The following is a 25,581-nucleotide window of genomic DNA, read 5'->3' as shown; positions in this document are numbered from 1 at the left end:
TAACTTTTATTATATAACAAGACTTCTGCCCTGGGCCTCAGACAAGCTCTGCACGGGCCTGGAAGCCAAGGACCAGATTTGCCAAATTCAGGTCTGGCTTGAAACTGAATTTGCCTGCCAATTCTCTCCCAAAGAAGCCACAAAAGCACAACCAAACCATCTTACCTTTGAGAAAGTTAAAGTTGTAACTAGTGGCAGAAAGGGCCAACTGTTTCTGCACTGGAAATGATGCACCAAAGTATGCTCACAAACATAATTTCCTGCTGGGCAACATGTATTCATAGTTTCCTCTGCTTTTCAAGGCAAATGCTCAATATTGTAATTTCCTGTTAAGGAAACCAACAGGGCCTCTTACATCTTTATCAAGGCCTCCCCAAGGCTTGCTGTCCTTTCCCCTTTTCAGAAAGTATTGTTGCTTTTCTTGGGAAGGGTGTAGTAAAGTTCCTTCCCCTTCCCAATGTGTGTGTATGTTTGAAGGCATTCTGTAGGGCAGAATTCTCCAGAGATTGTTGGACTACAAGTTAGTCACTTCTGCTGCTCTATGGAGAACTTTTTTTCAGGAGAGTTCACCTATCACTTTACAGTTGGAAATATTACCATTGTGCAAATCACATTTATCCCATCCCATCCCGCAAGAAAAGGAGGAGGACAGAGAGGAAGAAAGTGTTCCATCCTTTTACCTATATTTTTCATTCTCACTCTTACTGTTCACATTTCATCTGCCTATCATTTTCTAAATTAGGAGCTGTGGGCTTAAAACCGGATGAACTTCCAAATGTATATTCAAGTGTGCATAAGGCATACCCCTACTGCAGTACATTTATTTTCAGAATATCTGGAATGACCCTTGAAGGTTGGGGGGGGGGGTAGGAGAAAAATTAGATGATCCAGGGTTATTAAGAGTAAACAGTGACCAAACTACCATGTAACTAGGAAAGATTCAAAAGGAAGAACTTGGGATAAGCAATAGAGGTTCCATGATGTAATTAAATACATGAGGCTTACAATGTGAAAGTGTTTCAGATTTAATCAGTTGAGTCTAGTCCAAAATTATATTACTAGATCAGGTTGAAAACAATACATAAAGCTGCCTATCTTGTCTCCATCTCACATTGCCATTCCAAAGCCAGTAAAACTTCAAACAGGTCAGAAATTATTGGAGTCCAATTTAGAGAAGGGTAATAATGACATCATGTATATAATAATAACACTCTGTTCAGCCTGCTCCTTGCTGTTCATGCATCTTAATCAGTTAATTTGTATTTAAAGTAGGGGAGAAGCAAATAACAAGGAGTTTAACTCCTCAAAAGCCTATTAAAATATCAGTACAAATGAGTTCCCATAGTCATTATATAAAATTAATCAATAATTGGCATTTTGGGGGACAGACACCTGCTTTGCTATTTCACTGATCTTCTATGTTGACTAAGATTAAATGCATTTAATTGATCTAAATGAAGCAAGACACACACCCATAATAATAGTAGAGCAGAATACTTATAGCAAGTTCTGGGTAGAATCCTTAGAATTCTCACAAAGTGTGCTGGTTCAGCCACAAATGTACTTTACATATTGTCTCCACACAATATAAATTTGTTTTACTTTAACCTGTTGCAATCTATCTTCAGGTTCACCCACAGTCTAGAATAGGAACAGCCATTTCCAGAGACACACATATTCAACCGCGATATCATTTTTAAAAATATTCAGAAAAGGCCCTGAGCCACAGTATAGCTACAGTTCAAGACTATTTTTATCGGGTGAACTTAAATGCCTTCTAGACTAGTTTTTCCCATAGACAATTTGAAACAAAAGCATAAGGAAAAGTCCCCCTTGTATGTTGATAATATTTAAGGTAATGATTCAGTTTCAACGCTGATACAGAAAAGCCCATTATTTCAGTTGAAGCATACAGTAAATAAGCCATATTTTTAAAAATATGCCAACATAAGGATTTCTGTATATAAACACAATCCTTCCTGAATCAAGATGCAGAAAATGCCAGCTGGGACAGGAAGAGGCTCCTGAGAAAAAGAAAGATAGAAGACTCTGCTTTTCAATATCATACCTGGGGAACCAGAAGAATACTGACCAGAGGGAATCTGTTACCCAAAGCACCAAAAAGTATGCCCACCCACCCAGATAGCTGAGGGAGTGAAAAGCATTCAATAATATTTGAAGTGTTTCTCCAAAGGCAGATTTATACATTTGGGGAGCTGCCACTCTTCAAAGGACAGTCACAGAAATCAATGAGATGCAATGACTTTTCTAATCTTCCAGTCTGCTGTGTGTATGCACATGTGTGTGTGTTCAGGGATCCCACATACACTGCTTCTGAAGTCACTCCACTCCTAGACTCTCTCAAATAACACACAGAGCAAGTTAATACTGGCTATCAAGATTTATATTACCCCCCCCCCCGCCCTTTATGGGCTGCCTCAGGCCACACCAAAATTACAATTAATAAAGGGAGAGAAGAGTCAGAAAAATGCCTGAAGATTGTGTTTGCAAGCTGAAGGAGAATTTGGTCAAATTACATTATAAGAATTTGCAATATATACTGCAAGGCTGATACAGAAGCAGTGGCCTACCCCACAACATAGTCTGTTGTGTAAGAAGCCACTCCATCCCTAAAATTTCCGATACAGCACATCTTTATACAGCAAGAGAAATAGCTGAACAGAGGGTTGTGGCACCACATCCTTTGCCAGAGCAGCCAAATGAACAAGAGGGTACTTTTATCTTCCAAGGTCAGATAAGGGCATGTTCATGATGATATGGCCCTACATACACTACAATAACATATTTATAAAAGTAGCTTGCACTCTCTCTGGAACGTACGTAAAGTTGTCCCCATTGTTGTAAAGCACCAAAGCAGCCCTTTCTCTCTCCCAAAACCATACCCCTTGAACTTCCACACCTTGGATAGGACCAAATACACATGAGTTCTGTTGCTACTTTTACCATCTTAGTTTAGGGCAAAACCAGCATAAAGTTCCTAAACAGAAATACCAATAATGCTGACCTTTGCATTTATTTTATAAATACTCAACTTATACTCAAGACACCCCGCAATCTGGAGCCAATGCCAGTGAGACACGCTTACAATTATTTTCCAAGGCATCCTTGCTACATGCCTGCGCCTGACTTCTCGTCTTCCCAGGAGAACCAGGGCCCTGGAATGCCTGCGGTCCTTATTGCCTTAATGAGGGGTACTTCCTAGGATTCTCTTGCCCAAGGAATGCACGTGCTAAATGGCTCCAAACAGTTTCCTATTACATAGGCACATACTATTACAATTAAACGCATGAGTAAATAAGTCTCTGAATATAAAATAGGACAAAAACTTAAATCAAAGGTTCAAGATGTAGGGTCTAAAAGGAGCTAATCAGTTTCACTCTCCCTTCTTCATCCCACTTGGCTCCGTCTGAGAGAGGTGATGCTGAAAAAACACGTGCTCATGACAAAAACAGGGTTATAAATATAAAAAGGAATTAATTGTCAAGCACCAGTGACATCGCCAGCTTTGTGCAGGCATGGTGAGCTGGGAAACACACCCTGAACCAGACAGTTAATCCAGGAAAAAGCAGGGGATTCATCCATAGCACTGCAGCTGTCTGTTGCTCCCTGGGGTTGTATTAAGATTTTCCTCTGGTAGAGAAGAGTTTGTACTTCAAAAAGAAACTCACTGCCAAAAGTGAAGCCACCAAGCTGGTGTGAGCCAAATGGTTCAGGAAGTCAGAGAATTTAGTGCTCCCAAATTCTAGACTTAGAGTCTGCCAGTAAAGTTGAATCCATCCTATTACTTGACAACCACCTTCAAGGTGCTGCAGAATCAGGTAAGTTTGTTTCATTGTTTTTTTTAAAAAAAACCTGGATGTAAAGACAGTCTGTTTGGCCTCTGCTGTGCTGGAGGGCTAGGATCCACCTGGAGGTGGTCACCGCAATTCTGTTGCCAGCTACTACTCCACTACTACTCCATAATGGCCCGGTACAGTGCAGGCTCAATGTAATCTTCACGGTAGCGTGAATTGATGACCCTCTGTCTTTTTCTTTCTTGTTTGACCTCCTTCTCTGTGAAGATCTCTGTGAAGCGCATGTCAGATGCAACAGACTGTGGGAGAGAAATCAACCAAAATAGTTACTATGAGAATGGCATTCATGTTCTGCATTAGAGGTGGCCCAGCTGATCCCCACAAACAGATGATCAATTGGGCTTTCAATTTCAGGACTTTTAAATGGCAGCTTCTGAAGCATCAGTTCAGTTTGCCAGTCATTAAAATAAAATTAGGGCTAGTTACAAGGGATTTAGTGCCCCCCTCATCATAAATTAATAATTAAAATGCACTTATGCTCATAGCTACATGAAATGAACCATCTCAGGCACATAAGGTCTGAGTTATAACTTTACTTCTCTGTGAAAAGAACTATATGGATCAGCCTCCCCTGCTCCTTGACTCACCAGCCTTGACTTGACCCTCTTAGGAAGTTCTTCATTAAGAGTGTACACATCATCCCTCTTTGCCATCAGCTGGGAGCCATCCTCAAATTCCACCTACATCCAGAAAAATCAGGCAAATGTCAAGTGAGCACAGTAACCCATGCCTTCCTGAGTTCAGGATAATGTCCATTTTACCATCTGTCCCCTCATGGCTTCTGCATTTGTTGAACTGATGCTGAGAAACAAACACTGAATCTGCATATATGCCCTCAAGAGACATCAGGGTGGGAATGGTGAAAGACAGGCTAACAGCAAGAAAGGGGACTGCGAAGGGACTTGGACAGATATTTAGAATCACAGCACACAACCACAATTAAAGCAAGTCAAATTTCAAATGCTCAGCTCAACCAGTGCTCCTTAACTATGGCCAAGCTACAGCCTAGATGCCATCTGCCACTTGTACAACTGATAAATAAGTTTGTGAATTGAGCAGAAGTAGTAGACCTCCAAGTTAGTAAGCCATCAGGGGGGGAAAAACTCATACAAACAGACAGGAGAGACAGAAGATAGAGGTATAATCCCTTCTCACTCAGTCCTTACCTGGTACATCTGAATAACATGCGAAGCCACAAATGTAGCTCCATAAACTTGGCCGTCTGTCCATCTCACTTGAACAACTTCACCTCCAGCTGGAGGACCCATTTGGAGACAATCTTGACTCTGTCATGTGGGATAATTTTTTGAAAAAGATAAACATTATCTATTTACAAATGGGAAGAATAAATATTGCCGACTATCCAACCCACACTGGAGAGAGTTACCAGTTGAGTGGATGAATGGGGGTTGAGGAGGCATCAGACCTTTCATTAAGTGGAATTACTGCTCTCTCTTAGTTGCTGTTATGAATGAAACTTGTGTTACACACAGAGCATTGCTGCCTTAAATAGGCAGTTGTTTACACTTCAAATCTGGTGCTACAACTACACAGCTGTTCTACAGCATGAAACCAGACGTGGCTAATTCATCTCCGTAGATACCTGTCTATGACCCTATTTTTTCTCAATAATTCATGTAAAGGTTTAACAATAAAAAACAAAGAACACTTTATCCTTGGTGTTTCAGATATGTGCTTCTACCACAGCTGGTGTTATCTGGCATCCTTTAAAAAAATGATGCTAAAGGTACAAAAATGCCAAGGAGGAGGAAATGGAAAATATTTGTAATAAAGCAGTCAGGCATTTTAAGTGCTCCATTCAGAGTCTACATCCTACAGCCCAAAGTGATACGCTGAGCCCTGTTCAGGTGCTTTAGAGATTTGTCCCACTTCAATGAACACTAATACTTCAGCAATGTGAACTGAGATGCAATATGAACATTCAGGAAGGCATTTCCTTAAACTATACACCCTCTAGTGGAATGGCTCTTTCATTACATAGCATACCACAATGTCTTCTGGGTATAAGTTGTCACTGAAGGAGCCATCGTCAAAGTTGACCTCATAAAAGGTTTCCTTGGTCAGATTGACCACTTCACATTGGTAGAAACGCCCGTTCTTGTGCTTGCTGATCACTGCTTGCCCCACGGTAAGATCCTGAAGAGCAGCCTTGGCTCGCTGAAGAAAAAAGAAGAGCCATAGTCAAGATAAATAAAACTTCCAAGCTTATGGACCACTGATCAGGGAGCGAAGCACTTCCAATGCATTTTATGTCCAGGAAGGGTAAGATAACTTGCCCAAAGCTGTCAATTAACACAGAGCCCTAAAATGATATGCTCCTCCATTGAACAAAGGAGATCACTGTTTCCCCTCCCAAGCGCTATGTGTTTTGCTGGTGCTGCATGTCTTTAGATTCCTAACTATTTCCATCCCTGTATGGATATGCAAATGACTTTAACAGTTAAACCAAATCTAACAGCCTCCATGACCTTACCTCTGCCTGGGATGGAATCTTGTGCCTGAAACAAGTAATGAAGACCACAAAAGGCCAATCATCCGGTTGCATCATGACTCCAGCTGCCTGAGCACAGCTGACATGGAAGGATGTAGGACAGCGGCCATGAGAGCACTGCACGCAACAGCCAGCAGTTCTCTTCCGTCTCTTCTTGCAAAAAACACATTTCTGTGAACAAACCAGTTTAGGGTCAACAGATTCAAGGAACATGACAACCAGAAAGGACAGTGAGCCATATCAGCTTCAAATCTGGCTTGGATGCTACATTTTTAAAGTTGAGGTACTGAAAGAAGCACACTTTATATAGGACTGATTAGAAATATTGAGACAGTTTTTCAAATGTTGTGGATATCTCCAAATTCCAAATAAATGTCAACCATTTGCATCTTATGCTTACCTATGTATGTGAGCTTTGTAATACATCAACTTTTGTTCAAGGGTTTGTCACAAAAATGGATGGACCATTAAACTCCTCATGAATCATTTTTATTGGCTTATCAATTAGTTGTCCCTCCCTGGCAGTCTCCTCACAATTCTTACAGGGCTTTCCCTGTAATAATTTGCTGAGAAATTATCAAGAATGGTGCCTCCAATATCCCTGCTGCTCTCATGTCATATCTGATATGCCCAAAAGTCTAATACCCAAATGAGAAAGAACAAGCATCTCATTTAGAGCACAGGGCTTTGAACTAGTACATAAACAAGAGTGCCAACCTAGCTGTACAACATCAGCTGAAAAACATGAAATACCTGACAACAGAAGCAGGTTATTCACAATATAAGATAAATGGGCAACTGTTAATGGACTGATAATTCTAACAGTACAGTAATATGAAAGACTGAGATGAAGGCATGGTGGGAACAAAACACAAAGGCTTTTCCAAAGCATAAATAAAAACAAGTCATGAATTATGTTCATATCACCACACGACCCTGAAAACAGCAGACTAAATTTGAGACATACTTTGAGTGAGTGAGAGGGAGCTACTGTAATATCAAGAGGGTAGCAGGAAAATCTCTTACGGAGAAGTGTGACTAAGTTATCAATGCTGTCCCCACCTTTGCCTCTGCTTATCTAGTCTCAAAAGTTGTGAAAGTGTAGGAGACCTGAAGCCCTGACAGTATGTCATTTATCTGGCTCAAGTTTCCATGTGTTTTTATCTTGTATTTTATCTTGTGAACTGCCCGAAGATCGTTTGATGAATAGCAATATATATATTTTAATAATGATAATGATGATGACAGACTCTTGAGCTAGGCAGGGACACTTGTATTCCATAAAAAACTACAGCTGGATTTTACTTGCTGTGTCCTTAGCCAACTGCCTGAATAGCTTATTCATTCATCTTTACTACAAAAATGAGAAATGAATGCTTATCCCTGGTCCTCTCCCTAATCAATTACTGGTCTCCTTTCACAGAAAGGAGGTATAACAATTACTATCTCAGTAGAAAAGAACATCTTTTCCCCTTCACAATTTGTTCTCTGAATTTTCCTATGCTCTTAAAAAAAGAAGTCATCTGCATTCTTTCAAGTGAGAAGTAGATGAGAGGGTTTAGGTTCAAATGTAATAAATTCCTATTTTCAATAGGTCTGTCAGTTCTGATTTGTGTTTTATGTTTCATTTTTAAAATGTCAATGCACTTACTGATCTCCATCAAGTAAATACAGTACTGCACTTTCCACAAATGAACACTGATATTCTAGAACCCTGTGAAGAATAATAATAGAGAACTCATGCTGTTTAGTTAGCTGCAGGTAGTCTATGCCATATTGCTTTGTAAATTTCCCCTGCTATGCTCAAGGTAATTTACAACAAAATGCAATGTAACACTGCTTGCTGATGAAAAGGGCTGTTAACTGCACACCATACATAGGATGCAGGAGAATAATGGCCCATTTCCTTGGGATAGTTTACTTTCCCCATCTTTCTCTGCAGCATAAGCAGTCTGCTCTCTCATTATAATGCAACTGATATGTTCAACCTGACACTGGTATGACCAATGCTGTTGGCATTTCAGTGCCCTCTAATCTCTTGTATCTAGTAGGCTTTTGGGTCTCTCAACCCCTCATAATTACACATCTAGGAAAGATGTCTCCATCTTGCAGGCAGGAGCAAGGTGAATACTTTTGACTAAAAGTTGGTGGGAAGGGCTTTGGAATTAGTAGTTTCATGGGAAACATATACGACATATACGAAGTGCTTAGAAGGTACAGTATACAGGTTATGTGTTCTACTTTACACCTGTACAATTGCTTCTGCTTCTAATCTCACTCCAGATTCACTTATCTTATTGGTCTGAACAACCTTATTTTACATCCTTTGTAAGAATGTTGATGGAAGAATAATCAAAACGCATATGCTGGGAATATTGATCACTTCAAAGGAACAAAACAATCTGCCTTCTTACCAGCCGGAAGCGCTGCAGTGGTATTTTACTGACATCCACTGGACTGCGTTCTGCGATGTTCACAAACTTAGCCTCCAGAACTGCCACAGCACACATAACATGAACCCACCTGAACAACATCAGAAGATGGAGTGTTAGCACATGCTTATGAAAGATGGGCTGCAGGAGATGATGCATCTGAAACCAACAAACCTACGCCCACTCCTGCCTTGTACAAAGGTTAGGTAAGCAAATGTGCTTCTTCACAACCCACTTTGCACCAAACAGGAACTCATAATTCCCAGATCTGTTGCTTCAAATTAAGTGAATTATTGACACATTTTAGGAAAAAAGACCTTCCATATTCGGTTACCCAGGTAAAAGGTAAAGATAAAGGAATCCCTGACAGTTAGGTCCAGTCGCGAACGACTCTGGGGTTGCGGTGCTCATCTCACTTTACTGGCCAAGGGAGCCGGCATTGGTCCACAGACAGTTTTTCTGGGTCATGTGGCCAGCATAACTAAGCCGCTTCTGGCGAAACCAGAGCAGTGCACAGAAACACTGTTTACCTTCCCGCCACAGTTGTACCTATTTATCTACTTGCACTGGTGTGCTTTCGAACTGCTAGGTTGGCAGGAACTGGGACCAAGCAACGGGAGCTCATCCTGTCGTGGGGATTCAAACCGCCAACCTTCCCTAGGGTCAGTGGTTTAGACTACAGCGCCACCTGCATCCCTTCCATATTCAGTTACCCAAGTACTCACTTGTTATCATTGGCTTTTTGAAGTGCACCTCCCCGAAGTGAGCACAAACAGCAATCCTGACAGGTAAGGGAAAAAGCCACGTTACCAAAACAGAAGAAATGAAGAAATTCTCACTTTCATCCTTGTGACAGAACCTTCCTATCTCTCTCAAACACACAAAATGCTCAGTCCTGCAGATTGTACAAGCTTATCTCTCTTTTTATTGCATTAACCACTTTTGTCAAGCTAGCATACTAAAGCGGAAGAGAAGTCAAACCAATTCTATTAGAAACCTGCAGAAATGAAGGGCTTAACATATGCCTCATGTTGGGCAGAATGCACTCAATGGGGTTGAGTTCTAGAACAAATGAAGAGGAAGTCCTCCTACACCAATGAAAATTGAAGGTGGAGATGAAGCAGGAACTCTGCCTTGTTCATCTGGATGCTAAGCCTATTTACAGCATCCTAACCAAATTGTTAGGTAGTGGCTCTTACAGACCAGTTCCATTATCAGCTCAAGTACCTATAAGCCACATACTAAACAGGACCCAATTCTCTAAACCAGCAGACCAGATAATGGTTCTCAATGAGCACCATAAATATTAATTTTAACATGGAATCTCAATGTGCAACCTGACATACTGCTTTAGGGAAATTTCAAAAGAGCTACCTCAAAGAATCTTGCACTTTGTAACAGTTCCAGTATGAGGCATTCAATGGACGGGCTACCATTAAACACAGACACAAATACAGGGACTGACTGCTTCGTGTGGAGGTTACGTTCTTGACCCCCCATGGGCAGCAGCGGAGTGCATGTAAGCACAACCTGATCCGTTCCACTCTCTTTTCCAGCCACTTTTGGGGACAGCATGATACATGCATGCACAGTCATGCATCAATGGCACACGCCTAAAACAGTCATTGCCTATATATTTCAATAAGTCAACCTTCCAATTTCCTTTGAGACAATTCCATGAAGCATTTTCGTAACAAAAACTAGCTCACAATATTATCTACATTTCAATAGAACATTTTCATGTATAGCATTCCAAAAGCTATCCCAGTAGCATTGAGTCAAGGCCCACATGTATACACAAGAGTTTTTTTAGCAAAAGGTATGACATTCAAGATTTTCTTACCTCTTCTAAGGCATTAGCTTTGCATCTAGAGCACTTCCAGTCCTCAGTTGCTTTCGCAGGGGCTACTCCATAACAACCTAACACAAATGAACATACAACTTCAACAGGAGAAGTATTTTTTCTCTAATAAGTGTGTGTGTGTGTGTGTGTGTGTGTGTGGTCCATTAATACATAAATATGGAGCAAAATGTAAGTTAAATCTAGATTATTTATTTCTTCAATGTTTTCTGAATTATTGATTTTATCCTATTTGGATTTATTGGTAGGTTTGTAAACTGATTTCTCCCCCTTCCTTTTTTGTATTTTGATAAATTGATTTATGTTGTAAATTGCTTTGGCCACAGCTCACTGTGAAGAAGCAGCATATAACTAAACTGGCAAGCTTTTTCAGACTCTACTCTTCCTGCTTCAGTAACTTTATTTACTGATAGAATGAATCACTGCATAGCTGAATACAGCAGTTGCGTCCCCGAACACAACAGTATGGCATTCAGACCAGAGGGAGAAGAAACAGACAACACCAGAACATGAGCAGACTTTAGACTAACCATTCCATCACCCATTCAAATCATAGTAATACATATCTAACAATAGCATTGAGCCTCTTACACTCTTTTCATATTTTATTTCAAAATGGGAATACCCACATTTCTTCATGATTTACTCAACACCTAAGAACAGCCACGGGAGTAGGGGTAGGTGGGGGTTCAGATCCTGACTCTGGTCACTGTTAGGAATGAGGGGCTAAATTATTAAAACGGGTAACTAACCAGATTTAGTTTTCTCACTATAAATCGCTAGAGACCGGAAGTGTTAAGAATACCCAAAACATTATGTAGACAATTTATTGTGGCAATCCTAATAACAGCTGATATTCCTATTGATCATTTGCTGTCTTTTTTTAATGAACTCTTATACAAACTTTCAAGTGGAAGAATTTCACAGTTCCACTATGTGTGATGTGCAAATTCTTTCTATATGCTTTTTTTAATCTGCTGAATAATTTCTTTGGCATGCTCTAGTTCTACCATGTGCACAGATTAGATTTCCTGTTCATTTCTTAGCTAATTCACACTAATGCAAGGTATTCCATGCACTTGTTCATTTTATTCTCTGTACAAATCAAGGTAGTTCCCAAAACGCAGCTCAATAATATTTTTCTGCATCCTTCCCTGCTTTTTTTAAAAAAAAGGAGCAGTGAGTTACCACAGGTCCATCTTTCCCTTTTTAAAACAGAGTAAAATGTAGGGACAGCATTTAATATCATAGCACAGGATCACACCCAGGATATTTAGTACTCACTGGCATGTACTCGAACTTGACACTGTTTGCAAGTGACCAGAAGACTGGTGCCATCTTCCTCCAAGTACGGAGTGGAGAGGCTGACATCTGTGCTGCAGCCAGTGGTAGTAAAGCACATCTCAGGAATTAGGGGCTTAGTTCTCATCTTTCCATCAGCATCTGGAACTGCCTGCGAGCTCTGGCCTCCACAATCTGCCTGTAAGAGGAGGAAAAAGAGTCATTTAATAGGACACGAGTTTGGCAAGGCAGTTAAGAGTGTAGGTAATAACAAAGGCAACCTACTCATTCAGTACGCTACCTATCAGGTACAGTCCTGTCTGAACACAAGAACTACAATACTCTAGTCTTAAACAGACAAGTAACACAGCCAGTGACAAGGTTAGTGACAAATCAGATGTAGATCTAGTAGAATTCCCTAGTGAGAAAGAAACACTAAATATTACTGACAAAACCCCCACACACAACCCAGTAAGCCAACTTGCTGCCAGACCAAGGTACAAATGTGAGGGCATAATTTTAAATAATTTAAACAATTTAAACAAGTAATTTAAATTTAAACAAGTAATCATGTGCCAAGATCGAGGACAGGCTAAATTAGACCCCAGTTATCTTGTACTGTAATCCCATTATAGTACCCATTCTGTTTTATTATCTTGCTCCATATTCCATGCTTCCTGGGTCACATCAAACTGCTACAGAGGTTTCTAATAGATTTGGCTCAGAGAAGCTAAATGGAAGGTGTTGATAAGGGAAGGCTCTAGCAGCTGTTGGAAACAATCCAACACGATTTAAAGAGACCCATACCCACAGTATTTTCACAATTAACTCTCTGTGGAATCATCATCAAACCTCTTATTGGCATCACATACAAATATCCATGGCAAATCAGTACAGAATTCCCGCCTTTCCAGTGACACAAAACATTTGTCAAATGAAACAGGCAAAGCAGTCTAACATTAGATCTCTAGGTCTCCAGAGAGGGGAACATATTTTCTCTGCTGCTGCTGCTGTTAGTTCCTGGTGTTCAATGTCCCACAACCTAGTTTTTATTATATCCTTGGCTATTTTCTCTCAGCGCTGGTGCACTACAAAGACCTCTAAAAGATTTGGTCTGCTTACCTGGTAGGTTTGGAACAGCATGCAGACTGCACAATAGGGGGCTTGCTGAGCCATAGCTGAGTTGTACTCCTTTTCTGCCTCAAAGTTTGGAGGGCGATTCTGCCATAGCTGGCTGAGTGGCTTTGCCCATGTTTCTATCTCCTCAGTTTCTTCATCTGGTGCCAGCTGCTCTGACATCTCTGCAATAAGATACACAGGGGTCTCTCAAAGCTTACAAACCTGAGCTGCAAAGGGAGTCAAGGGACTTATAGATTGTTGGAAAATTCCTTAACGGTTTGAACCATTTCACAAGTACTACCAAACGACACTGTTCTCACTGTCCCCAAAAGTGTACAACTGCCCAGTCCTGCTGAAAGTTTGCTTCACCAGCAGCAATCACAAGCAGGTTTCTCACACATGTGGTGCAATAGCGGAAGCTCTAGCATGATGATCCTCAAGCCTATTTAATTTATGGGATCAATAACTTGGAAGTAACACAGTACGCACTAAATGTTAAACAGAAACAAAAAGTGTATTGAATTTTATGAACCAAAACAGATCAAAGCCCTGTACCTGCCCCTAACCTGCTGGCTGAAAATTCAATGCCAGAGTAATTCTAGTTCAGTTAGCCATGCACTGCATCTTCTCAGGAACTATTAATCAAAATATTCCATAAATGAGTAAGAGAATATATTTCAAGGAATAACGTGGGGGGCGGATTTCATTTTGAATCCACATTTTCTCCGTTCAAATTTTACCTCATTAGTCTACATATACACACATTTGCAGTTGGAGACCAAATCTGCTTGCTTCCATCCATGCCAGTAGGCATTCCCCTTTTGTCTTTGTCCCTGCCTTCCAATTCATTCATTCAAATGTGTTCATTTTGCACAAATGTGGCATGCATGTAGGAAACAAGTGAACAATACGCACACCTTTAAAAAAATCAAAAAATATGTGTCTGCCCAGGAATTGCACAAGGGCACACATCTGGGAACCCCCAATCCTCACTAGCATCCACAACAGACCTCTATTGCGGGAAGGAAACAACACTGAACTTACCATCATCACTGAGGCCATCTTTAACCAGAAGTGGGTGATGACGTGGTAGTTTGCTCAGGGGCTGGCGACGCCCTTTTGATTTTTTACGGTCTTTTACTGATCTGATGTACTCCTTCGCCATCTGGAAAAGACAGAGGTAGGTCAGTGGGCATCTCTTCACAGACAACAGATGCAGCACAACATAAACAGATTGGGGGGGGGGGGAGAGAGAATTTTCACAACTGAAGTCAGGAAGAGAGAAAAGTTTTGTGGCTTACGTTCCATGACATACAAGACTTTCACTCGGAGAAAGTACTCATGTCTTAAAAACCAGAGGTGCAAATATATAGCTTTTGGACATCTAGAGTTACTTGGTGCCCAAAACACAGTCCTAGCACAAATGCACACCTATTTAATATCTAGCTTATGCTTGTATTGGAAAACACTACAAGGATCAAGCTGACAGCACATTACATAAAAGACCAGTATTAAGGTCAAGCCTGATCTATTACACAATTCATACAATTTAGATATCACTGATCATTAGCCTGCTTGCAGCATATGCTACAGCAAGACTGCTCTTGTAATGCAATCCCAATACTAATCTTCGAATTACTTTTGCAAGTTCCTGTTCATTCACATGGGTGGTAGCACTGGCTTTTTTTCCAGAGGGCTGCTCACTGTCCATGCCACCGACTTCTTCTTTGGCATAACTGTGCACTGTGAGAACTTCAGCTTGCTCAAGAGCCTGCCTGGGGAAGTCAGGAGATTCAGAATCTGAAGAACTTGAACACATTGAAGAGCCAGACTGAGAGCTGGAGGCTGAACTCTGCTTCATGGCTGACTGGGTCAAGGCTGAAGTCACAGAATGAGAGATGGAAAGATCCAAAACAGCTGAATCTGGCTCTTCCTCTTCTAGTTTGACATTTTTCAGTTCTTCAAATTTTACTTCCGAGGAATCTGCATATTCTGGACCAAAACAATGTTTAAAGCACTCATTAGTAACTGCCAAATGAGACAAATTCCAAGTGAGGCTTCCAGAGGTGATCCATCAGGTAGCTAAGTCTGGCTATGTCAGCAGTGCCCCAGCAACCTTTTTATTCCATGACTTCAAACACCAAGAAAACATTCTAGCTCAGTGTCATCACCACCCCACCATTTCTCAGCATGCATGCTTGCACATTTCATAAGCATTTTTTCAAAAAAAATTATTGTCCATTTTGAATTCTCTACCTGCATAATGTTAAAACTCAACATTAAGGGAAGAGGGAGGGGACACATATTATCCCTACTTGCATGTCCCAGCGCACATCCCCAATCTATTTCAAATCTTTTAAAACACTACATATTAGCTACCTTCTAAGGATTTTAACGATAGGCAATTTATTGTTACCACAATGAACCCTTTGGTAATTCTGTATCAGTTCCTTTACAACTTTCAGATGAACACCACTTGATATGGGGGCTAACCGCTATTCACTTTATTAATTTGTTCTAAAAGCTTTTAATGACACGGTAGTATTGGACTTCTTTTGTCAAATGACTCTGAATAACTTAAGGTGAACATTACTGCAAAGAACCCATCTACTTTCTCTGTGATTGCCCCAGCTTCTTTGAGCATGTATTTTGTAGTTAGATTTAAAGGTCGTGCTAATTTACTGCCTAGATTTCTGCATGTAATGCAGAAACAGTAGCCCTTTTCAATCTAATGTGTGTTGCACTTGGTACATGGCACCAGAGTGACAGTATGAATAAAACCGCAGCAACATGGTACACACTGATGGAGCAGTGCAATGGAGCAAGACCTTGAAGCAGACCTTGAAGTTAATTTGATCTTAATTAATTTTATAATGAATGTTTTTAGAATGTTGGACTATTTTGATTGCTGTTAGCCGCCCTGAGCCCAGCTTCGGCTGGGGAGGGTGGGATATAAATAAAATTTATTATTATTATTTATTATTATTATTACCTGGGGGTGCAAGCCCTTGGTCCCCTTGTTGCACAGGCTCTCTAGCAGGTCCAACAGGCGGTTCTGCCACTTCCATGTCAAACTGCACTGAACCCAGCTCTTCTTTAGGAAAGGCCTCACTTTGGCTCACCTCATGAGGAACTTCTAAGCAGACACGGTGCCGTTTGGTTCCAATGCGATGCTTGGGCATGCTGCAAAAATAAGTCTTACAAGTTAAGCACAACTGAAGCCAGCGCAGCAAGTTGCTATCTCTCAGGACTAGTTGACTAATGGACTTCCTGCAAAAATAAATAAATGCATGTATCATGATGGAGACAACGGAGAAGGGTGATAGAAACCATACCACACTCTGCCGCAGAGTAAATGGACATTCATTGACATCAATGCTTGGAATAAATTTTACAGCATTTCCTCCTCAGCTTTAAAAGATCCCTGTTTTACATAAAGGTCCTGAGAGACTTGACTATTATGTAGCCATAGAGTAGCCATCTTCAATGTAATGTATCCATCACGGATACAGACTTAAGGTGAAAAGGCAGGGTAATCTAGTCAGATGTTTGCAATATATTAAATCAGTTCAGCTTTTTCTGTAAAATGCTCTCTCACAAGCCTACATTGAAAATATATTTAAAGAAAATGCTGATCAAATAGCACCAAGCAGCCTTCTCAGCTATATGCTTTTTATTTCCTGCGTTCATCTAAATATTCATCACCTCTCTGTGAGCCAGAAAAACATCAAAACAAGAATTTGCTGATGGCCATGTCCTTAAGTAGGTTGATCATCACTTTTGATCAAATTTGTTCATAGGAAAGGAAGGTAATATCCAGCTCCTGAATTGGCCACTTCACAATTTCTGTGTACGGTATAAAAGACAAACACACCTCTTCTTCTCCGCATCTTCCTCTGCTTTGCATCCTTCTTCAGGTTCACTTTCCTCAGGACATTGCTTCTCCTTCCTAACTTTCTGGAGGAGCTCTCCTTTAAGGAACTCAGCTGCCTCTGGAGTTGGAAGTGTGTGGTCAATGACAGTTGCATCTTTCCCTGCTTTCCAAAGCTTGTAGCGTTCTGGCTGGTATTTTCTCACAAAAACATCCATGGAGATTTTGACCATGTCCTTTCGGCATGAACACTGCATGGAATAACAAACCACGTGAGGCCACTTCTATTTCTATTTCCATCTAATGTCACTTTACTCTGCTACCATGTTTTCCCTCCAATGATTTCACATACCATTCCCAGTCAGAACTAATAAGCCGGTACTAGACTTGAGATTGAAAATAATCATGTGCAAAAAGGGAGTGGATAACAGAGGCAGGGGGCTCTACTGAGTAAATGGAAATGTATTTGGGGAGTGCTGGGTAATAAGTGTGTACATCCAATTCCTGTCTAATATTCTTAATATCAAAAGTTCAAGACCAGTTGTGAGCTGTATTCTGACATCAACACATTCGTTAGTTGGTGTAACAAATGATTAATGCTGAAATAAAAAAGGACCCAGTGAATGACCTAGAACCATTTGTAGCTGCCCCACTGCTCTGATCAGTGTGCAGCTCTGATCAGACCCTTGGATGGGAGAGCACTGGGAGGTTCAATAAAATATCTCTCTCAAAAAAACAAAAACAAAAACAAAACAAAACAAAACACCAACTTATATAAAGAGTACTGGGAAACTCAACAAGTCTCATTACCACATTGTTATTTCACAAGCCTTGTGCTTTATACAAGTAGATGAAGCAAGATTTGCCTCTTTTTGGGGGACTATGCAGGAGCAGCCAGAGCAGTGGTGCCATACAGCTGCCCTGACTCTACTTGTGGCTACTTACTTGGCCATTGTGGGGAAAGATGGAAGCAAGATCAGAGCCCTCCCTATACCAACAATCACTGCTGCTTACCAGAATGGGGTAGAGGTGTAAAAGACTCCAGAGTTCTCTAATCAAGTTCTCCCACTGCACATTTTTAAGCATAATCAAGCTTAGAAAGACTAAACTGGCTGATTCAACTTTGCAGCCCAGAGCCACCAACAAAAATATTTGTTATAAAAATACAGTAGTTCCAAGATCCCCATTCAAAAAAATCAAGCTGTTAAGTAGGGATTTTTTTTCCAAGCAGCAAGCAAATTGACACTTACTAGTACAGACTGCTTTCCATACTCAATCCACCGAAGTGTAGCAAAATTAGTAGATTCAGCACAGTTGAAGCCATGATTAAAGCCAGCATGGTATCCATAAGGAAAGGTTATCATGAATTCACCTGCTTCTTGGGTCACCTGTAAGACAGGAAGGCCACTTAATGCATTTCACATTATCTCTTACTTGTAAGTTCTAATACTATGAATCCAAAATCATGAGGCTCAATTACCCTTTTGCTCAAATAATTAAATTGTCAAAGGCTGTTCTACTTGCACTATTCACAAATTTCTAGGAGACTGAGAACTTCTGCAAATTGAACTATATATGGCATATTTCAATCTGGACAGAAAAAGAAATGAGGTGCAACATACATTTTAGCTAAAATTTTATTTGGCCACATGTACATTTGCAAACAAATATTTAGACAAATTATGTATCAGCTGAGACTGAGTGACTAAAACTATCTTTCAATGCTATAGTAGTGCCTTTTCCATTTCAATTAGAACTGTGAAACTGTTATTAGAATAGAGACATGTGGCCAACCCCTATGTTAAGGCATGTTATGCTAAGTAGGCACAAATCAAACAAATAATAATTCGCTACATCCCTCCGCACAGCATCAAACCCTGCACCTTATAATTCACTTGCAGAAGAAAACTATCTTGTCCAGTAAGTTTAAGACCAGACCTTTCTAGAAATAGGAAGGCCAAAGTTTAAGGGATCTCTTAAGAGATTTTGTATTTTCTGGTGTTTTCATCAACTTCTCAGAAATCCAATTCCTGTCATCTTACAAGGATCCCTGATGCTTCCTTAGATGTACTCTAAAACTGCAGTAATGCCAATGCTCCTTTCTCACCTTGTCAAATGGAATGCCATATTTCTTCAATATTGATGGAGATATTAGGGTCATCTTGTGACGAAGGAAAGCTTCACAGCTCTGGGCACTTCCAGGAAAGAACCCTGTTTAAGTAAAGATGTTATACATGTTCCTGGATGAAAAGGGCTGCTCACATAAATACCCTTTGGCTACATTATTTAATACTTTATTCTTGACTCTTGCTACTCAAGCAGGAGAGAGACAAGACTGCAAAAAAATCAGACCGTTATCATGCTCTCTCAAAGGTGACTGTACCCACTTGTTTCCAATGGAAAGGTGGACAGTCTTTCCTTATCTCATCTCATAGCACAATACAAATTATGTCACAAACTCAGAATAAGGATCAAAATAATGAAAAGGGAGAAGGGGGACACCTCACAATAAAACCCCCAAGAACTAAGGTGGAGATTAATATCCATTTTTTAGACTCTTAATAGAAGCTGCATCTTGTTTGTGGGTTCCAAAGAAAGTGAAGCTAACTAGAGGATTTCCTTTAATCAAGCTGAGTAAAAAACATTTTGAAAGCCTAAACAGATTACAATTAAGACAATCAGCCTAACTTTAACCCCCCCCTCCAAGTAGGAGTTTAGGAATAAAATTAAACACTTCATTCCCAGATTCTAAGATTGGTTACCACCACAAAGAAATTTCCCTTCCCACACACTCATTCAGAGACCAAGTGTCTCAGCAGAGACATTTCCCAGCCCTGCTCAGTCTTTAACCGGAGATGCCAAGAACTGAACCTGGAGCTCCATTACGAAGGATATGTGCACTACACACTGGGGTACAGTCCTTCCCCACATCCAAGGTCTCTTCTCAAAATGGTTTTCCAATTTCTCCAATGTCAGGCATTGCCCAAGGAAGCCAAAACTAGCCCACAGCAGTACAACCATCACTGTTGTATTATATATTGTATATTTATACATTGTGACATGATTATTACAGTGATCTACTGGATTGTGCTGATGAATAATGCTTCCTCTTTCAGCTGCAAGGACATAGCAATTGAGGAACTAACTTTTCATTGAAGATACAAGAAAAGATGAATGTTTGTCCATATCTTCACCTACGTAGTCCTTAAAAAAGAAAAGGGAGCTGTGCAAGGGTAATAGTCTTCCAACATTGCTCATTTCAACATTCAGAAACTGACTGATTTAATAAATTTCATCACTCCACTAACCTGTCAGTTGAACTGTATGGGAACTAGGGTAAGTTGCTGCACTAGAAAAGGTTTTTCCCTCACGTGCAAAAAGTTCTTCCTCCCTGTTGTTAGGTTTATAATGCTGGATTAGGGTTATTGCCATGGTAGCCTTAAAGCGAAAGTAGATCCTATGGCTCTTCAGAAACAATCAACTGCATACATCCACTGAGACAGAAAGAGATGGTTACCTTTAGCAAGGCGTTCCAGCCGCTTCCCATGCTCTGGAGGAATGGAGTACCTGTAGTCACAAACACGTTAAGTAAACAAAAAGCATAGGGGAGCTTGGGGTTTAAGAGCTTTAGATATCATAATAGTAGTAGTAGTAATAATAATAGGAAATAATGGAGAAATAATTTCAATTGCTAAGCTACCAACATTTATAGGCCAATTTTGTTCTTTTCCAAACTAAGGAAGTCAGAAAGTTTGCTTGCCCATGAGACTCTTACTAGAAATACAGAATGGTAAATCTAAGTAAAGGTTATATACAAAATGCTTTTCCATAACAGGTTCTCTCACCATGACTTGGGCTCCCCAAAATGCAAGTAGTTGATGCTGTAGAGGTCCATGTCCTCTGTGTGCCAGGCAAATGATGTTTTCCACATTCCAAAGTAGAGATATGGTGTATTCACCCCCTCAATAGTAATGCCACTTTCATTCTCTACTACATCAAGAATTGTATTCAGATGGCCAATATTCCAGTCATCTACATGCTGAAGAAATTAAATGAAGCCAAACAGAAACAAGCAATTAACATCTTATCAGCTGTAATAACTAATATTATTTGTCCTGTTTAATGCTAACCTCTGCTCCTTGCCCTATTGGTAATTTCAGCAACAGGGACAGGTAAGTCTGCACTTGCTTCAGTGACACCCTACAATGGTTAGAGCTCAGCATCAAGGTTAAGAGTTTGTAATCACTACTGAAAGCAAGGTAAACCATACACAAGTTAGAGACACCTATTCATAAGTTTGCTTCTTACCTTGTCATAGAGTGTGCCATTAACATCTGCACCATATATTGGAGCATTGAATGTGAGGTTCTTCCAATATTTGCGTTCAAGGTCTTCAAAATCAGTATATCGAGGGGTGCAGTATCTAAAATAAAAGGCAGTTCCTTTTCACTTTTTCTCATAGGCATATCTCATAGAAATGTCAGAAAAAGTAGCAGTCATTAAAAAAAAAAAAAACCAACAGATTAGTCTCAATAAAAATGTATTATAGAAAACAGATTAGATAAGCACTATGGATAGAGGGAAATGGGACGCAGGTGGAAATGGGACGCAGGTGGCGCTGTGGGTTAAAGCCTCAGCACCTAGGACTTGCCGATCGAAAGGTCGGCGGTTCGAATCCCTGCGGTGGGGTGCGCTCCCGCTGCTCGGTCCCAGCGCCTGCCAACCTAGGAGTTCGAAAGCACCTCCGGGTGCAAGTAGATAAATAGGGACCGCTTACCAGCGGGAAGGTAAACGACGTTTCCGTGTGCAGCTCTGGCTCGCCAGAGCAGCGATGTCACGCTGGCCACGTGACCCGGAAGTGTCTCCGGACAGCGCTGGCCCCTGGCCTCTTAAGTGAGATGGGCGCACAACCCCAGAGTCTGGCAAGACTGGCCCGTACGGGCAGGGGTACCTTTACCTTTACCTTTACTATGGATAGAGGGAATCTGTATAAGTATAAGCATGCAGAACTAAGAAGCCAAATGTTCCATTCTTGTTCTTTTCTACTTTTAGTAATAACGTTTATACGCTATGCAATCAGGCTCATGTTCTTTGCCAAAAAACTGATTTGCATAATTTGAGAAGAAAAAGACCATTAAGAAATACAGTACATGACTGGACAATTTTATCTCAATTATTCTGGTGATAATCTTTGACAAAGAACACCAGTGTTCCTGTCCTGGGTGGTCAGCAGGGATAAACACAATTCCTATGAGCCACAGAACAGGACGAAACATCAGTTTCTTATGGGTGCAAGAATTGTAATGCGCAGCAGGGGATCCTTGGGGCTGACTGATGCCTTTGTGTATGAAGATCTGTTCTTTTTGTTAAAACTAAAGGACAGGTCATACATGGGCATTGCTTGGCAATCATTTAAAAAAAGAAACTAGAGCAGGTAGTTGATGTAGTGCCCTCCATGTGTTTTGGACTACAACTCCCATTAGCCCCACTCAGCATAATTAAAATGGCCAGGAATTGAAGGTGTAATCCAACATCATCTGGAAGGTGCCATGTTGGCTATCACTGTGATAGACAAAATTACAGAATAGAAATGTATTTAAACTTTCATACTTATCACTATTTGCTATCCTCCTGAACTCCCGAACTGTCATAGCTTTCTTCTGGATGTTATATTGTGTGAAGAGGCCTGACTGGCCTGTGACCACTTGCTGAATAGGAGCTGGGATGTTCACATCATCAATATCATCATACCATTTGCGTGGTTTCCATTCCTTTGGAGGAACAACCTAGAAAGTTCAAAAGACAAATGATACAATGGTTCAAAATAGCAAGTAAATAAAACCTGTAGAAGTAACCCAGTAAGGCACATGCTTTCATAAGATATTATTCCACGGGTACGACTACATATTCCTGCATTGCAGTGGGTTGGAGTAGATAATCCTCAGGATCCCTTCCAACTCTACAATTCTATAATATAGTTTTCATTGGCATAATGCTTTGATATTATTAGCTGGGACTAAGCCTCAATGAATTAAATAGCTCATACCTCTGAGTAGACATGGTTAGAATTATACAGTCATTCAACTGTCTCAACTTTTAATATTGGGGGGGGGATTACCCTTCATCTCAAATATTGTGAAGCAAATAGTATTAGATAACGTGCAAAATTTCTATGTCTGACTATGAAAATCTAGACAACTCAATTTTTATCAGTGAGGAATATTAAGACCTATTTGTAATGAAAATAAGAACTATTTCCTTAGCATCAACGGCATGCAGCTGTGCATCAAAACTTTCTAAAGACACGTCTTCACTGCAAAATACATTTCTCATTAGCACTATGCTGTGGTTCTCAACAGGGTACAGTAAGGCAACGTAGGCACATTTGCTCATTCAGCTTTATGTAAAAAAAATAAAACATGCAGAAAGGGAGTGGCGTTCCGGGAAAATTTGGCAATCCTACCTGTCACTAAACATAATGGGTTTGGATTAAACATGATTTTGGCTTTAGGTGTGATCTCTGGAATATAACCCCCATGTAAGTAAGTTAACTATACACTATATTTTTCTGAATCATACTAGAGAACATTTTGAACACTTTTGTGGTCTGTTTTACCTTTGCCAGTCCAGCTCTATGAGCTCCTTGCGACTCTATATACGCAATGTAACGGCTGAAGTTTTTGAACTCTTCCATAGTTGGGTGGAATGTCATTATTCTCGCACTTGGATTCGGGTTCTCAAATTCAGATGCCATGGTTCTTGTTCACAATTATCCTTGTCACATGTGAACCAGGAAAAAAGTGCACTAATACAAACAACCATTCAAATAACACAAATAAATAATCAAATCAGGCCTATCCAGGATAGTTTAAGCATAATATATAAAGAATGCTAAACATCAATGAAGGCATTTCCCCTCCCATTTCCCAAAGATCACTAACTTAAACCCAACTATCTTAGGAGTGGAATGAGAGAGGGGGAAAAAATCCTCCTAACTTTCACCATGTTTTTCTCAACAGCTTGTGCCTCCTAAACATCTGTCATACTGTAAAAATCCCCCGTCAGAAAACAAGTACCAGGGTGTACTGCCAACACTGCTGTTTGTGAAAGACCCCACCATTCTCACGCTTGGGATACTGGAAGGTGTTCTAATGGTTGGCTACAGAGGATACGGTATGACGATGCTTTTGCTTTTGTTTTATTGAGGGCATTTCCTGACATGGGAGCTTGAGTTACATTTCTCACCAAAGAGTTACTTTCTCCCCCAACAAAGACATTTATCAATCCTAAAAGGCCATGAAGCCTAGGGGAAAGAGGCAGCAGTATGGCTATGAATCTCATCGTTGATGGGGCCCACAAGCAGGAAAGGGTAATTGCGCTCGTGTTCTTCTTCGGGGTACCTGGTTCTTCTCGGTTGGAAATAAGATGCTGGACTAGACAGGCCTTTGGTCTGACCCAGTGTTACGGCCAGCAAGGCTCTTCTTAGGAGAAGGATGTCTCTTTGACAGGGGCACGTGCGGCACTGTTTGATGGGCCGGGCCTGTTTGGTTTTGTACACACGGGAGGGAGGCCTGCCTCTCCAGGAGAAGAAAAGAAGCTGCGCCCGTCGCTGCGAGACGTGAGGGGCTTAACAGCACTCATCTTTGTAGGAGCACCCAGGGCTGCCTCGGGCTGCGCCTGCGGTTACAAAACCCGGCCTAGGGGAGGGGAGGGAAATTGGGTCGCTCGCTTGTGCGCGGAGGCGGCGAGACCGGCCGTCCCTCGCCCCTTCCACTCATGAAGCCAGGGCCTGGCACCACACGGCGCGGCTCTGAGCCCCGAGAGAAATCAATCCAGCGGAGAGGGGAGCCCACCCTCCATCCACTCCCACCTGAAAGGACGGTCTTCCGCTGCTCTCGACGGTTCCCGTTTCTCAAACGCGACTTCAGGCCGACCGAGAGGGGCCCCACCCGGACCCGCCTCGCTTCCCACTCCCCCGTTCTCGCTACCCTCGCGGCTCAGTCAGTCAGTCAGTACGCCGTCCGCCCCCGGCACTGCCACGGCTCCCCCAAGAAAGCCCCCTTAATTCGTACTCACCTACGTGCATACAAGCACCACCTCCGCCTTTGCCAAGGCCCAAGGCTCGAGTATTAGCCTGGGGCCGAAACCGTCCTATGCTCCGCCCCCTCCCGGTTGCGTCGGGGGCGCTTCCCAGTCACAGTCCAATCCCCACGACCGCCTGGATCGCCGTTACCGTCTCATAGGCTATCTGCAATGCCAATCACAAAAGTCTCGTCTGCCGTCAGCCCCCCCCCTTCGCTGCCGCGACGACTGGTCGGATTAGTGCCCCCTGCTGTGAAAGTAGTTCCGACGCTATTTTACGGCTGCGCGAGGCGATATTGCGACTTTGTTTGTTCGAACGACCATAGGCCGCCCCCTCCGCTCGAGTCAGTAAAGAAACCGCTCCGTCTTTCTTTCGCTCCCTTTTTTTCCGCCCCTTACTCCATATTCCCAAGCGGTCTCCGCCCACAACGAGATTCACGTACTGTAATTATAGTTCCGATCCAGTCAGCAAGGAGAAATGTGTGAATCGGCTCGACCATAGAATAGCCAATCAGTGAGGAAGGAAGCCTTGTCGTTAAGCAGACTTT

At 41.4% G+C, this 25,581-nt stretch overlaps 1 protein-coding gene across 1 annotated transcript; it reads right to left on the bottom strand.

The window, feature by feature from the left end:
- Nucleotides 1-1,011: 1,011 nt before the first annotated feature.
- Nucleotides 1,012-25,525, bottom strand: KDM4A (lysine demethylase 4A). Its single transcript, XM_083742238.1, has 22 exons — nucleotides 25,028-25,525; nucleotides 23,568-23,756; nucleotides 22,562-22,737; nucleotides 21,260-21,374; nucleotides 20,797-20,990; nucleotides 20,469-20,518; nucleotides 19,059-19,162; nucleotides 18,202-18,339; nucleotides 16,955-17,202; nucleotides 16,073-16,263; nucleotides 14,720-15,072; nucleotides 14,125-14,245; nucleotides 13,084-13,262; nucleotides 11,965-12,160; nucleotides 10,663-10,739; nucleotides 9,545-9,600; nucleotides 8,802-8,910; nucleotides 6,370-6,558; nucleotides 5,883-6,053; nucleotides 5,042-5,161; nucleotides 4,463-4,555; nucleotides 1,012-4,114 (listed from the first exon to the last, which is right to left on the bottom strand). Exons 2-22 carry the CDS (start codon nucleotides 23,703-23,705, stop codon nucleotides 3,974-3,976), a joined length of 3,159 nt encoding a protein of 1,052 aa, XP_083598364.1. The 5' UTR covers nucleotides 23,706-23,756; nucleotides 25,028-25,525; the 3' UTR covers nucleotides 1,012-3,973.
- Nucleotides 25,526-25,581: the final 56 nt, after the last annotated feature.

The sequence above is a fragment of the Podarcis gaigeae genome (genome assembly GCF_964106915.1).
Source record: "Podarcis gaigeae genome assembly, chromosome: 6".
Taxonomy (NCBI): Eukaryota; Metazoa; Chordata; class Lepidosauria; order Squamata; family Lacertidae; genus Podarcis; species Podarcis gaigeae.
This window is presented reverse-complemented; position numbering and strand designations above follow the sequence as displayed.